Below are 15,901 nucleotides of genomic sequence, written 5' to 3'. Positions count from 1 at the left end.
GTCATGTATCCAAGGCCAACCACGTGATCATATTAACATCTTCTGGAACCGAATACACAATGTAAATAATTACTAGTCACATAAATAAAATATATTGTAGGCATTTCATGTCCTCTCTAGAAAAGGGCAAATTAATTTTCATTTACCGTCTTGTCCATTTCCAGCGCCTTTTAATTTTGACAACGTCACTTTGTGACTTAGCTAAATTTCTACCGAAGCTTTGACTTACGTCTTCTTGGTAAACACCAAAGGCCATACAAGGAATGAAGTTTAGATGTTAAGTGGAAAATGGGTATTATTAAGTGTTAGAATACAAAGTACATCTTTGGATGTGGGAAAGGTAATGTGTTCTGTTATGTATTACACAAAAAGATTAGCCATTATCAGATTTTTTACTAATATACATGTAGATTTAAATGTAAAAGCCAAGGCTAAGATCAGATTGTTACTGGTGATACACCTTATGTAAAAAGTGTTTGGTACTCTTCAATACAGGATGACCGATGAATGAGTATATTGGGGGGCAGCAGGGGGGCGGGCAGTCTTCCTGGCACCCTAGAAAGATGTTTTAAGTTTGAAAGTTGATGCCTTTGCAAACTGCTCTGGAAAAAGTAATTGGAATGGAGGGACAGAAAGTTATAGGTAAGCAGTTAAGGCTACCACTATCGCTTGAAGTTACGTATGTGCTTAAACTAACCAGTGCCATTGACATAACTGAAAATGAAACAAAATTTCCAGTCTGTTAGTAGCAAGCACTAAACGGAAGCCATCATCGGTGGATCACATATGAGACAGAAACAGCAGAAAAGGTCAGAGACATAACAGGAACATCGCAGGCAAGAGTTGTATCACATTGAAACACAGAGAGAAGAAACGCTGAAACAGGAGAAAGATAAACATTTTAAAAATTATGGTGACAAGGTGTAAGTGTGTGCTTGGATTTTATGACCTGCAGTCATTCCCAAGGCCCTAATTTTTCAGAGTTGTAGTCAGACCAGCAGTCCCGTCGCACTTTTCAGAGATACACCATGATGTCTTTTTACTTAGTCTTAGCGATTATGCTCGTGGACCGGCATCTTTGGCCAAGCTTTGATAAAATTTTGCAGACTTGCTTAAGACAGTTTCTTGCCATTAAAGCAGGCAATGTTTTTATTTTGACAAACAAACATAAACCAGAAGGATTTAATGCTTTGAAGATGAGATTTGGACAATGTTCTAGTCTCAGTTTTTAGAGATCAATGAATTAATCAATTTTTTTAAAAACGGTTATCATTTACATACAAGTCTAAATGGCAACTCAATTCACATTTTGCAAATGATTTTTTTTTTTAAATTTAAATTAAAAAAATTTTTTTACTACTTTTGCCAAGTAAGACGACAGAAAAAGCTCTATTATCTGTCTCTCAGCCATGTAAGCTGCTGTTACAGTGTCTGGTTCTACTTAGCTGCTCTCAGTTATATATTCCATATCCTGTAGCATTTAGGAGATAGTAGAAATAATGGCATCGAGTTAGAATCACTCCACAGCATGTCTAATGAGAATTCACTTTCAGTAAGTCCTTCCTTGATTTAACTTCCATCAAGATCAAAATCTCTTCTTAGGCAACCTGTAGCAGGATAGCTAGGTGCTTTCTGCAGACAATGTGCTAGAAGACACCTTCATAAATACATTACAGCTTTGCAATGTAAGTTTTAATTTTGAACGAATAATTTACCACAGAAGATAACTACAGTCAATTAGAAGTAACTGAAGCCAGCTAAAGTCTGTTTTGCACTGTGTGTGGACACATCCCAGGCAGCAATAAGAGCAAAAAAATTGCTTCTACTCTGGTCTCACAAACATGTGGGATAAAGCTCCCGCCCAGAATCACTTCACAAAGAACCAAGGAGGTTGAAAAGGCATGTTTCATGTGTGAGCGCTGCTTTCTCTGCTCTTCGTATATGTTGCTCTGACAAACTACATAAAGCCAGAACTACAGAGCAAAGGGACTACCAGTTGGGTGCATTCAACAGCTTTTTTGAGGGCTAAATTCCATTAGTTTACACTATAGTATGGCAAACTGGTGGAGCAGTGTTCATCTAGGGCTGCTGGCAGTTTGCTTGTTGGATGAGCCTAGGTATTGCAAACCTATGCATTTTAAAATATTAGAATAATCAGCTGATCTGGTTTAATTAAATGAAAAATAAACAGAACAAGCTTGCTACTACATCGCAGGCCAAAACATTAATAATTGAGAAAGAGAATTTCATCCTTCTTAGTGGCCTCTTTGACTATTCCAATGGTCATTTTAATATGAAAACTAGGTCCAAAAACATAAGCTAAGAAGCGAGGGAAAGTAACACTAACCATTACAAAGTTGGTTGCTAAAAGTGTATAAAGCCTACTTCAGGCCAGCAAACAGACTGCTGTACTCTCAATCCAAATGAATGTGTATAATTCCCAGAAGGCTAAGACCTTAATAAAGCGTGCATTGCAATCTATGGAGATTATAAATGCTCTGAGAGTCTAATCATAAAATAAAGTGATGACAAAGCTCACAGGAAGAACAATTAGATTCAACAAATACTATGGTCAAGAATTTAATAACTTTCTATTGAATATGCCAAGTGCTACCATTCCAAATGAACCTAATGGAATGCTCAGATGCTCAGCATCTTTGCATATCAGGTTCCAGAAATCTCAATTAATTAAATGAATTGCGATTAATTAATCATGTTAAAGATTGGCTGACTTCATTCTGTTGTCTTTTTGTGTTTAATTAGGTTTTACTTATCTTCTTGTATTTACATGGTGGGGAACAGCACCTATAAGCATCCCTCTGTACTACGACACATAGAAAACACTTCAGGCTACATCATCGTCAGAGGAAAAGAGGGAATATAGATCTCAAAAGTAAATACAGTCATTAAGTAAAAAAATCAGCAGTATGCAGAGACATTTATGCTTCAAATTAAATTGTGTCATAATCCATTATCTAGATATGTGAAAAAACATTAAAGTAATAGCTCATTACCTTTGTATCCTTGTTCAGTCTCCCTGAGATCAATTTTAGTGATTGGTTTGAAATCAGTGTCCCATAACCGAATGCAACCATCTCTTCCTCCAGTGGCAAAACCTTCCTCACAAGCATACATACTAAAAATTCCAGCCTGTTAACCAACAGTGTAAGAAGTTTTAAAGTTCTTCAGGATTGATTTAAACACACAAAGCAAATGTATTTGAACACTCTTGTCAAAGGCTAGTAACTGCTAGGCAGCAAAATGTTGTCCATCCAGAAAACAAACCAACAAACACAGGGGGTTACTTTTATTTCAAGTGCTCCCACTTCCGTGGTTTATGTAGAAATTTTAATGCATATACCAGTGATACGGCCTATTTGCAGAACTTTAAATTTGGTTTAGTTAATATTATTACAAAGACTATTAAATAAATAATGAAACACTTAAAATAAATAGTTACCCAGAATAAACAAAAACAAGCAAACAAGGAATACAAATATTCTTACAGGTGTGGAGAAGATTGAGACATTCTTTCATGAATTCAGTTCAGACATCATTTGGAATCTGACAGGAACTGAAAGAGTGTCATTCTCTTAGTTGAAAGACAAGTTTCTAGTACAGTTTGAATTTCTTCTTCACTTCTGAGACTCTTTTTGGCCTCATGGTTGATGACTCTGCTGTACTACATTGGAATAGCTCAAGGAATACTTGCTGATTCAGTATTTTATTAGGAAACCCTCCCAGTTAAGAGACAAGCTGAACTGGATGAAAATTAATGCAATAAAGAGAAGACCTCTGTTTTCAAAGTGGTGGTGTTCAGTGTCTTAATAAATTAATATTTATAATAATTAGTTACACAGAGATTAGAAATTGGGCAAACGAACGCATATTAGCCATGGCAAGCCCCATAATTTATAAGATGAAACAGAGCATGGTATATAGAAAGAGATTGTATTTAATCATTCTAAATAATCTAAATAAAATTCTGCAAACAGACTACAGGGGTTTATTGTTTGCCAAAGATATTTCCATGTTATTGCAATTGCACATAACCACAACCTGGCAGTTATACAGTAGTTCTGCAGGTAAGACATCTCACTGACTTCAGTCTGACTGCTTTCATAAATTAGGGGTTACTTCTATAAATAAGGATTACTCTTTGAACACTTTGATCTAATTTGAAAAGCTACTATGAATCTTGACGCACTGCCAACATAACTAATTTTGGGAGGTCAGAAACAACCGTTAAGTTTGCAGTGCTCTTTCTAGGAAGGTTCTAGAAGAAAACTATAGCAACAGCTGTTAGATTTCATATCACTCTTCTAAGAAAAATACTCTTGCTTCCTTCTGTTCAAGAAGCCCATGCTAGAATGCCATTAGCCACAATCATATTCAAAATAGGAGTAGTTCTCAAATACATTTGAAACAAGACAAGAAAATCCTACTGTGCCTTTACTGCAGAAACAACAGAGATAAATAGATTATATAAGAGTGGTTAAAAAATCTACCACAATCCTATACGCTCCCCTTTCTGTAATTATAAGTGCTTTAAACTGGGGGTGGGGGGACGGTGTGTGTTATGAAGCCAACTGGAGTATTGGAATATGGTCAGACTGCAGTTCACAGAATATGGTCTCTTTGGAATATGGTCGGACTGCAGTTCACAGATTCAACAGGTTTACTCCATGCTGAAGCTTTTATGAAGAGTCAGTTTTCAGTGTTGGGAATTTTAGTGGTAAAATTCTATTTAAAATAAGATCATTTGGTTACTAACTATTTTTAAGTAGACTGATCATAACTGAAGCTACTCAATCTGTGAAACTTTAGATTTAGAAACTTCACTTCAGATTTAGTCTGCTTGGTTCAATCAACACTATAAATATCAGCAGTTCTGTCAATATCAGTTCAGCAGCTAGCATCTGTTGACATGTAAACAAAGTATAAGACTACATGTAAGTTCTTAATTTGTGAACAGTCTTAGACATTCTTCTGACCTGAAACAGAAGAAACTCTTTGGAGATAAGCCTTCAAGAAGCTTTTCAAGTCAATGAACAGTTGATTTCAGAAATCGATATTAAAAACACAACTTACACTATGTGCTCCTTGAATTGTCCGAACTAAGTTTAGCCCTTTCCAAACATAGATGTCTCCATTTAAAGCACCAGAGTATGTGATATCTTCTTTTGCACATGCTAAACAAAGGATAGTTTGGAGATCTCCTGTTTTACCAAATATTCCTCTCTTTGCTGTCAGTGCGTTTCCACACAATGTCCAAAACTGTGAAATATAAGTGGCATATTAGAAAAAATTTCTGCAGAATTTCTGTTCTTCCTATTAGTGTGCAGATCTCACAGATGTACATCCTTACAGAACCGTGTCTGGATAGGCACTTAAATGGCTCCTGTAGTCCCATCAGAATGCCCATTACTCCAAAAACTGCCCACTTACCAAGGAAACCCCCAGACAAATGCAGTAAGTTTAAGAACAAAACAAAATGATCAAACATTCTGAGAAAGTGAGGCACAATTCTGACTCACTATTGCTACACTACCCTGTCTCATTGTCTCATTATCTCACTACCTTTTATCGTGTTTTGCTGTGTGAATCTGTCAATATGAATGCACACTTTTTAAAGCCAGAAACATCCTGTTTTTCTTGTCTGCAAAACTTAAAAACACAGCTACAGTCCTGAAGTAACAAAATACTTGATCTTAAAGAACTTAAGTGCCTGGAGTAGACATTTCTGCCCTTTTCCAATGCATTGAAAGAGAAACATCCCTCAAATACAGTTACATTTACTGAGAAATCATCTGTTGGATGGAGATTCAAATGCTTGTATGTGAAATGACTCTCTGACTATGAGAGTAGTAAGATCTCTAAGTGTGGAATGGTGACTTTCTTGACTTCTACACAGACACAGTAACATTCTGCACAAAAGAACGTTAAGACTGGCTGGGGAAGAGAAAGATTCAGAGAACACAAAGTTTGCCTTAGAAGGGCATCTTCAGTGGTGGGCTAGAAATATATATCATGCTATTCCTTTTTGAATCAGTTCAGAGTGCCTATTTTTTTTTTTTTTTTTTTTCAATAAACAGAGTTTTATCAAGCACAGAGGATAGTTAGTGCACTCAGCTGCCCCTCAAGGATCAGACCTTCCAGGGAAGGCAGAGTAAAGAGAATTTCCATTCAACGTGTAAAAGCAGTGCTGAAATACCCAGGCCTGCCAGCACTAGAATGTTCTGGGCACATGCAGAAACAGAACAGTAAATCTATGTGGTGTAGCACAGTCCTGAATGGACTTGCCAGCTCAGGTCTTTATTAGTTGAGGCATCTATGCTCTGTGGTCCACTGCACACTGGGAAGATACTTGCAGAGACTGGACAGGAATATTGAAGCACTTGACATAGATGCATAATGTCTATCCCATTCCCACTTTATATGCCTACATCTTTTTGTGGCTATAAGTCAATTTCTTAGGTCCTTCTCTTTGTACTTATTTCCTACAAAATCCTATAAAGCCAAATTCCAGAAAATCCTTGGATCAAGGATTTTTATTTCAGATCCATCTCTATTTCTAAGTCAATTAAATTTTTCCATTGTCTCTTAAGATAAGCCAATTTATGAGGATGCAGTGGGAATACTTCCCCCAGGGCTCTCATACTGTGAGTAAAACATATACTCTCCTCAATTCTGGTTAGCTGTAGAAGGGCGAGAGAGCAGGCAGCAGTGTTTGGAAATGGGTGTAGGGAGGATCCCGAGCTCAGTCTGCGATTCCTTAGCTCCTAGGCTTTACCACGGCTTCTAATATCTGCTCAGCCAAATGAACCAATAGAACTGAAATGCTAAAGGAATAAATGGCACTACTCCCAAGTATTTAGTCCCAATTCTCAAAGTGATTAGAGCTGTTCTTTTCCTTCGTTGCAAGTTAAAGTAATTTTCACATTCCCACAGCCTTGTAATGAACAGTAAGTATATAGACTGCTGTTTGAGCATCACTGGAGGGGAATATCTAATCATTTCCCCCCACTTTTTGGGCTGTTTTTTTGGCATGCCTGTATCTATATGTATTTACTTTGCCTGGTATTATGCATGTTCAGGGTAATTATGGCCATTTTAAACAGAATACAGGTGCCAAACAAAGACAGGTTTTGGAAAACAGCTTGCAGAATACAACAGATGGTATCGCTTCTGCCAAAACCACCCACAGTTTGAAAGCAGTGGTGGTTTTAAGGGCACAAGCTTCTCAGTAACCAGAACTAGAGATATTAACTGGTTTCCTAAACTTCTAGTTAAAGCTCTTCCCACCCCAGTCATGTGAAATAATTGCCATCTGTTAGGAATGCTTTTGATGAGAAAGGAGAAAAATAGAAACCTGCAGGGAATATTGGCAGGGAGAAAGATTTCTTTCTAAGCTTTTTACAGGCATGAGAATATTTTATCCTAAATTTATAGTTTATATCTAGGTACATATTTAAATCACATCCAGAAAAGGTGACTTAGAGGGAGCAAATAGTGGGGCCCTAGAGTTTTCATCTGTTCATCTCCACAGGTATTGCATACCTTCTCTGTGGTATTCCTACAAATGCTGGTAGCAGTTCATTCAATTCATACTTTTAACTTAGCTCCTCTGTGATGCCTGATGAGAGAAATCACTAAAGGCTGAGACAATTTGGGTGGAATGGAGAGGGCAGAGAACCAAAAAATTCCAAATATATAATGACGAAAATTACACCAACTGATCTTCCCACTCTGCTTGTTAAGCGGATCTGCACCTCAGTCACTGCTGAATGTCTAAATTGCCTTCAAAGAAAAAGCTTTGCTAAAATGCCCACAGACTAAAGAAAGAAAAACATAAACTGACATATTTAAAGCCCTTGTCATACAAGAGGAGAAATTTCTTTTGTGACATTTATTTACTTTTTAACAAGTAAACAATAAAAGCTATTTACCTTTATGTGTTTTACTCCACAGCTGACAATTCTATTTGGTTGATATTGATCCCAGGAAATATCAAATATCTGTTAAGAAATACAGGAAGCTGGTATTTTAAATTATACAATAATTGCATCTAGGCTCAGTTTGCTTTTACCCATTTTTAGGCATAATTTCTGTTGCAACATATTGCTAAAACTGAAAGAATACTATTTAGGTAAATTTGCAACTCTCTGTAAACAAAGATTAAGGCAAACATGCAGGCTTCCTCACATAGTTCTGTCAACACACCTCATTCCTGCCTTCACACTACCAATCTAGCTCCAAGATATTATTGAATAAACTGTCTCAAATAAAATGGGAATTATGGTGTAAGGTAATGTTCCTCAAGTTTAGGGAAGAAAGATCAGTACATTTATCTTCATTCATTATTTTAGGTAAAAGGTACAGTATCTAATTTAACCTGATTACCAAAAGATGTCAGTGACAAAATGGGTATCATTCATCTGACCTAATCTATAGAGTTAAAATAGAATTCTTCATTGTGACTAATGTTACATTTACATTCATAACAGCATGCATTTAAAAACTGAAGTATCAGATCCCATATACTTTACCAGAACAAATTTACAGTGTATTTTATTTTCCATTATGCCGAATAGAAAATATTTTATAAAGTTTGGAAACAAGAAGTTTGTATTTTGGCCCAGATTTTCAAATATGTTATTTTTAGACTTTGCACCTCTGGCATTCAGCTTTTCAATGTCCAAGCTGAGAACCAGTGAGGTTACCACAATCACCAGTTACTTCAGGAAACATACGTCTGTAGAAAAACACAAGAGCCTTTTGCTCTTCAGCGGGTAAGTATAAATCACCAGCTTACAGGAACACTTTATCTTAAGTTTACCTATTGTTCATTTTATACACAAGAAAGCACTGCCTTCCTACAAAATATTTATCTTCTCTATAAATATCAGGACTTACAGTAGTTCAAGTACTACTTTATTTGTATCGTTAGAACAAACAAGATATGTCACCTTCAGAAATCCTTTATGACTCCTGCACACTAAATAATCAGAATTTGTGGCCTAATTAGATATGTATTCTTTCCCACTCGGTCTTCAGTGCCAAATCTCCTTTTTCTGGTTGTGAAAGCCTACTGCAACTAAGATTTTAGTGCTTCCTGCCTCTCTTGGAGTCTTCTGGTAATTCAGAACCTGATCTTGTAGCTACTGAGGTCAGTAGCAAAACTTCTACTGACGTAACTGGAAAATTAATCAGTTCTGAATGAGAAATTCAAATAAGGTCTAAGATTCTGTTGTGTTGGGAACATTGTGAGTAAAAATGAAGTACCAGATTTATTCAGATGACCCATAAGCTGCAGATAGACTGTATGTACACAGAAACTGTATGGAAGGTTTTAGTCTCTGCTTTGCAGAGATAAATACTCCATCACGTGTAGTAAAACATTATAATACCTCAAAATTACAACATTCTAACATGTTATAACTTGGATAAGAGGGAAGTTGTCAGAATGTGTCCATAATTTATTTTAATGTGTGCATCCTTGTGCTTATGTATGTCGGTGAGGTATTTGCCTTATGCTAAACCTGTTGGAACGTTTCCTAATCCTGAATAATATTCTAAACTCAGACCTGTTCTGTTCTCATATTTATTGACATGATTATGATCCTTTACCTGAAGTTAATAGATATAAAAGGAATATTTATCCTAATTATATTTCTCCTACAGGTAACTGTCTTAAGCAAAAATAAAAGGGAGATAAACTTTCCCTCAGGATAAAACATCTTTTTGACTTATGCAGAAAGAACACTATCTTTGTCCACTGAGTTATCATTTTACATCTTATATAAAGAGCTGTAAATCATGCTAATCTGTGCATAATCACAAAGTATTTCCTCCCTAGGCTTGCTAGACCATCAGCTCAAGAATCCATCATGTGCCTCATTTATTAACGCAGTGCTTTGTGCTACATCTGGCACAATGAAGAGACATAAATACCTTGTTCAGTATTTTAAAAGCCAGGTAGAATGATGAAAATTATCTTTGCATTAACCTAATATAAACACAAATTATTTTAAAAACACACTTCAGTAACTCCCAGACACAATTCAGTAAACCCTTCATACAATTACCCTGTCTGAATGGCCTGTAGCTGTTGCCAGTAGTTTTCCTCTCTTCCAGTCCCAAATACACACTGTATTTTTGGCATCCAGTCCAACTGAAGCTAAGCGCTAAGGAAAAACAATAGTAACTCAGTTAACAGAAAATCAGCTCAAAAATCAGTTTACTGTAGTTCAGAATATTATGTGTACAAATGGATTTTCCCACAAGGGACTTGCGTTTGAGCTACATTGCAAAGGCACCATCAAGATATTCATGCTTATCATTTACTCACTGGAGAAAGCACTGACATGTCTAACCTTTACTAAAAAGTCAGGTTATTAATTTCAGGTTACCAATGCCTTGAGTGCAATTCTTATAATGAAAGATTTCAGGTGCTCCTTTCAGGTGCAGGTGATTCTTGCATTTTGATCACTTAACCTCACAATAAAAGTGAATAGGAAATAAAAGCTCTTGCTATTTCCAAACACAGTTTTGTTCATTATGCTCATTTTATTGAGTTTTAGAATCAGAAGTGGATAGACTTTTAATGACTGCCTTTTACATAGCTTAGTATATCAAATCACCCATTAAAGTAACTAATAACATTAATACTTTTAAATCTCAATAATGCAAGAAAGAAAAATAACAAAATAAAATGGAAGGGAAAATCTTCCTGTCTACATGAATTTATGAGATAGCAAAAAGGTCAGCTAGGTCTGAGTCTCAGTTTCTTTGCACCCTATTATTGACAATGACTCCTTGAATGATTAGGGAAGTGGGGGAGAAGGTAGATTGCATACATCTTATCCAGAAGATCAACAGTTATTGTGGAGATTGTAGGCTTTTTTCCTTCCAGTGACTGTGCTAATTATGTACAACTTGATGTGACTTCCATCAGAGTTTCTTGTTAGGTGAGAGATCTTTGCAGACCAGAGATGGCAGAGCTGGGTGTCATGATCTGTACCAGTGCAAAGACTGAGCTAATACTAAATGTACTGCAACTGTATATAACAGATGTGATGCCAGTGTATGTTAGATAGGGATATATAATGGATACGTAATGGATATGTCCAACATACAACAGTAAAAGGAATATCCCTGAGTAACTTGCACCATGGGAAGATGGGAGACTATTTCCATGGGAAACAATCTTACAGCTCAGTAACATGGCTTCTTAAAACCAGCCATATCTGTTGTGTCCACACTGCCTGTCCCTTGTTCTCCTCAATGTCCTGCCAAATAACTTCATATCATAAGGAATTAACAGTCCAACTGAAGTTCCTAAGCATTTTGCATGTTATAGGAAAGCCTGCACTTAATGAACATACCATAAATGAAACGTTTCTTCTTGTCTCAAAGATCAGCAGATGAACCATCTGGTCCAAATGGACGTACGTTCCAAAGATTACATCAGCCAGACCTTTTCCTTGAAGATTTGCTTCAAGAAGATGACTTGCAAACTGAATCTCTTCAAGTGAATTTCCTTCAACTAAATGTCCACTGTTTTTTGGCTCAAAATTTCAATAGCCAAATTGTTTCAAATCTGGAGACGTCTGTGATCATACAAAAGGACTGAGCCAGCAAAAAACCAAGTGTAATTACCAGACGTGGCTCTAAAATGCTGTATTAGAAAAAATACCAACTGCAGTAAGGCTATCAACTACTGTACAACTGAGAGAAGAAATCATTGTTCATGAAGAAACAGAAGGCTCCAGTTTTCATTCTGTAGCAAAATAATTCAGAGACAGGGTACTCCATGCCTTTTCATGCCATTTATAAGTGTAAAAACATAGTGTTCATCTTCCTTCTGAGGAGACGCCACTATCAAAAGCCTCTGGTTTAAATGCAGTAGGTACACATGCACCCTTCACCATCTTTTTAATAGTTACAGTTCCTTTATTTTAGAGCAGTGAAATACACCTTTTTAAACTTTGGTTTCATGGGACTTGACAACATGTATTATGCCTAATGCAATACCTGAACTTTGCCTAGCAAATAACACATAACCCAACCAATATCCTACTATCCTACCATCCAAGTGTACTAAGCAATATGGTATTAATGAAGAAAAAAAAACCCAAACCAAAAAACCAACCAAACAAAACCCACAAAAACAAAAAACCTATTTACAGACTTATACCACAAGTTCCTCTGAGTCCAGTCTACTTAGATATTGTCTTTCACGGAAATAAAAATACCTGAGGTCTTGTTAAACCAAACTGTGCAAATCTACTGCAGGAGTCTGCAAGCCACCAAAGTAGTCAGAAGACTTGATTATATTACATCAAAATCCTTTTGAAGACTCTCCATATGTGAGTCTCTGAAATAGTAGATAAAAGTAGGTTCAAAATTTGGGGTTCTATCACTAGATGTGCACTGAATACCTGCATTTAACCTAGGACAACATGCTTGGTTATTAGATGTATGGTAATGAAGGAAAAAGAAAATCAAACATGGGAAAGAATGAATATGTTCCTGCCAGTTACCAACATAAAAATAGTTATTTTCAGAAAGGACTATTATTTTAGCAAAAATAAGTTTTATTTGTCCTTGAGCAATCTCCACCTGCCATGGCGTTTGGATGTACTGATCAAAACACAAGATATTTTTCAAGGAACCTTCACCGATTGCAACTTTTTCCTCACCTCTTTTATACTGTTCTCTTCACCATGGAAACCATGGCAATACTTACAGTATCCTTTAGATTCATAATGTGAACAACATCAGACCTGAACTGTACCTACCAGTCAGGAAATTACCATTAATGAGGGGAAATTAAGAAACATTTTATATTTTCTTCCTCTGCTGAGGAAGGTCTCCTGCTGGCAGAAAAGTAAAGTGATAAATGCTGAATTTCCTTTTGGTTGAAACATTTACACTTTTAGTCCTCCTTCTGGAAGAGAATTTGACAGAATTCAGTTCAGAGAATTCACAGAAATACCAGAAGAAAGTATCTGCCAAGAAGTTTATGCACATAATTAAAAAATTATTTTTAAATATACACAGATTTAGAAGATCTGGCTAAAGAAGCCTAGTGCTACCTAATGCCAATTTTATAAATGTATGTCTGTATTATGGCAGTGCCCTCCTCACTCCATTTTTTTAAAAATTTATTTTTAGAAAGCACACAAAAAGGGTTCATCTAAAACAACTCAGAACAGAAATTGAACTGCATAGTATTGGTGAAATACTTCAGTGTAAAAGACATCAGCTTTGTAGGCAATTCTGTGAAGGGAAGGTGTTTTTAAGGAGAAACCGCAGTTAATTCCCGATTCAACAGAAGATTTTTAATTACAGGTAAACTGAGGCCTCTTTATTAAACATTTGAACAAAATGCAGCTTCCCTCCTGTCAAATGTCACCTCCTGCTCACCTCATAGAAAAAGCCCAAACTAAAATATGTATTTTTAGATAACAATGGTTCTGCAACAGCTCCCATTAGTACTTTTAAAATACAGTATTCATTACAGATAATGTACAACGTAGGAAATTTACTCAAAATATATTTGTCCCCAATTTTAAAGCTTTACTCAAGGTACATAAAATAAAGGAAGCATACAAGTTATCCCTTGATTTAAGCTGCATATAGATCTTCTCCATATATTATAAAAAGATAACATATATTATAAAAGGATAACAAATCCTGTTTACTCTCTGTTACCAAGTTTGTGGCAAATTATGCCAGGGAAGCACTGCCAAGACAACTAAGCTGCCTCCATGCAGTGTCAGCTGAAGTCCAGCAGGGAGTAATATTTCAGAACTAATTCATCTGAATGCCTGAAACAGACACCCCAGCCTCTGATACAAGAAGAGCTAATTAATTATCTTGGCTAAAATACAGATGCAGTGTCACTATTTTGGATGCAGTACCACTGGAGCTGCGCAGCACTAGACACAGCAGCTACCCTCAGAACCAGAAGCTGTGTGCAGCGGAGTGGGAGGAAGCCAAGCTGACTTTATGGGGATCCACCTCAGGTAGAGAAGCAGAATTATCTGGGCTTTTCCTCTGTCTATGTTTATTTAGAAAGAGGACAGCTGACAGAGGTAGCAGAAAGAATATGTTTCTTATTGCATCTGTACCTTATGTTACTGTTGAATTTATTTGTGCTTTGGGGCTAAAACAAAAATCTTTCTTGGACATTAATAGACATTCAATATAAAAGAATGAAAGGTATGCATTAGAAGAAAAGGTGCAAGCAATGTACGCAAAGTCTGTTTTGTCCTGTCACAAGATGTCAGCCCCCTTGGGTGTGCTGACTAAATAAACTGGAACTGCTAGCAGCTCTGAATTCCAAATACTCAAAGTTTTTCTACCATGCTCTTTAATTTTGGCTCAGCACAGCAGCTTCTCCTGCAAAGCCAGAAAGAGCAGCAAAAAGCCAAGATATATTCTCCACATTTATGTTTTCCAGCACTGGTCTTTCTCCAGATGTAAGTGTGTTCTGTGCAAATTTTTATTTCCAGAATAAACTAAGTTGTAGCACTTCCAGAAACAGAACGTTACTGTTCTGCAAGGTCAGCACAGCAGTAAGTTTTTAATTACAGCAAGGCACCCAGCAGGATTTTCAGAACAGCCTCCACCTTTAACTCATACTGACTGGGCTCTTTGGTGAGTCTTTATTCCCATTAGGTGCTTAAATAGTTTTTTAAAAAGAGTTTATCTACCCATCTTACAAAGTTAAAAATGAGGAAAAAAGTTAAGAACTGGCATTAGAAAATTTGTTCTGTTGATCTGGGTGTTTTCTCATCCGTTTTTTTAATTCCACAATTCCCAGAAACACCTTTTTCTTTAATTAGAAATGGCATGGGAGATTTCAGAGGAAATGGCTTTACTTTAAGAAAATTGAATGGTAGAAAATTAGGCTCAAAATAGCAAGCTAGTTCAAATTTTTAATGGGGAAATATAATCCATAGTGCTGTTCAGTAATTCAAGTTACCTGATGTTTTTTAAACATGTTGAAGGCAATTGCTTGTGTTGGTGTCCTTCATTTCAGACTAATCTTTAAACTGAACATATACAAGATAATGCACAATAAGAAGTACTTTTGTTTCACATGAGAATACATTTTATACATTATATGGCCAGTTCTGATCTCAGAAAGAGCAATAAAAGCACTGTGTGGTCAGTGGAAGCGTAGCTAGGCATACAACAATAAAGCACTTCTCAACAGACAGCTAATCACCTAGTACATGATCTTAAGAAAATCATGTAAAGGCAGTAATGCCCTATTGGGTTGCAATTTTGAGGTATGCACACAAATACAAAACCCAATAAGGATCCCTGCAAGAATCTGGGTATCAGCTAATCTAAGCATTCCTAAGAATATTTTAGCAACCAGCTATAACATATGACCACAGTGTTACACTAGAACACTCATTTGGACATCAATAATCACAAAAATGCACAGATAAATATTTATAAAACTATGAATGTGACCTATTTCTCAGGATTATGTGAATCGTAGATCTATTTTCCTCCTACTTCATTCACAACTAAATGCTTTTAATAGTTTGCCTCCAGGGGAAAAAAATCAATGTATTTAGCTGTGAATAGCCCACCATTTATCTCTATTTTAAATTTTGTCTCAAAATATCATATAATCTAATCACACTGTACAACATCACACGCTCTGTGTGCTAACCTCGTTGTTTAATTAAATTGCCTGTGTGCCCCAGCCAATAAGACTCTCCTAGCAGTGAGATTACTGGAGTTCCACTGCCAAAAAAGCTGCAGGATTGTGAGGACCTTGCCAGGACCTGATCTCTTTGAACAGCAGGTGACAAGTATGTGGTGAAGCTATTACATTTGAGTCACAGAGGGCCATTTCTTCTCTGGATATTTG

General features: G+C 36.4%; 1 protein-coding gene across 2 annotated transcripts in view; it reads right to left on the bottom strand.

Annotated features, from left to right (window-relative positions):
* EML6 (EMAP like 6) overlaps positions 1-15,901 on the bottom strand; it is a 121,599-nt gene that overhangs the window by 66,946 nt on the left and 38,752 nt on the right. For both annotated transcript variants that reach the window (XM_075088105.1, XM_075088106.1), the window contains exons 3-6: positions 10,089-10,187; positions 7,950-8,018; positions 5,092-5,277; positions 3,015-3,150 (exon numbers count right to left, since the gene is read on the bottom strand). In XM_075088105.1, the coding sequence (XP_074944206.1) occupies positions 3,015-3,150; positions 5,092-5,277; positions 7,950-8,018; positions 10,089-10,187 (490 nt within the window). The remainder of the gene's footprint in view (positions 1-3,014; positions 3,151-5,091; positions 5,278-7,949; positions 8,019-10,088; positions 10,188-15,901) is intronic.

This window comes from Phalacrocorax aristotelis, chromosome 3, assembly GCF_949628215.1.
Source record: "Phalacrocorax aristotelis chromosome 3, bGulAri2.1, whole genome shotgun sequence".
NCBI classification, from domain to species: domain Eukaryota; kingdom Metazoa; phylum Chordata; class Aves; order Suliformes; family Phalacrocoracidae; genus Phalacrocorax; species Phalacrocorax aristotelis.
The sequence above is the reverse complement of the archived record's forward strand: the minus strand, read 5'-3'. Positions and strand labels throughout refer to the sequence as shown.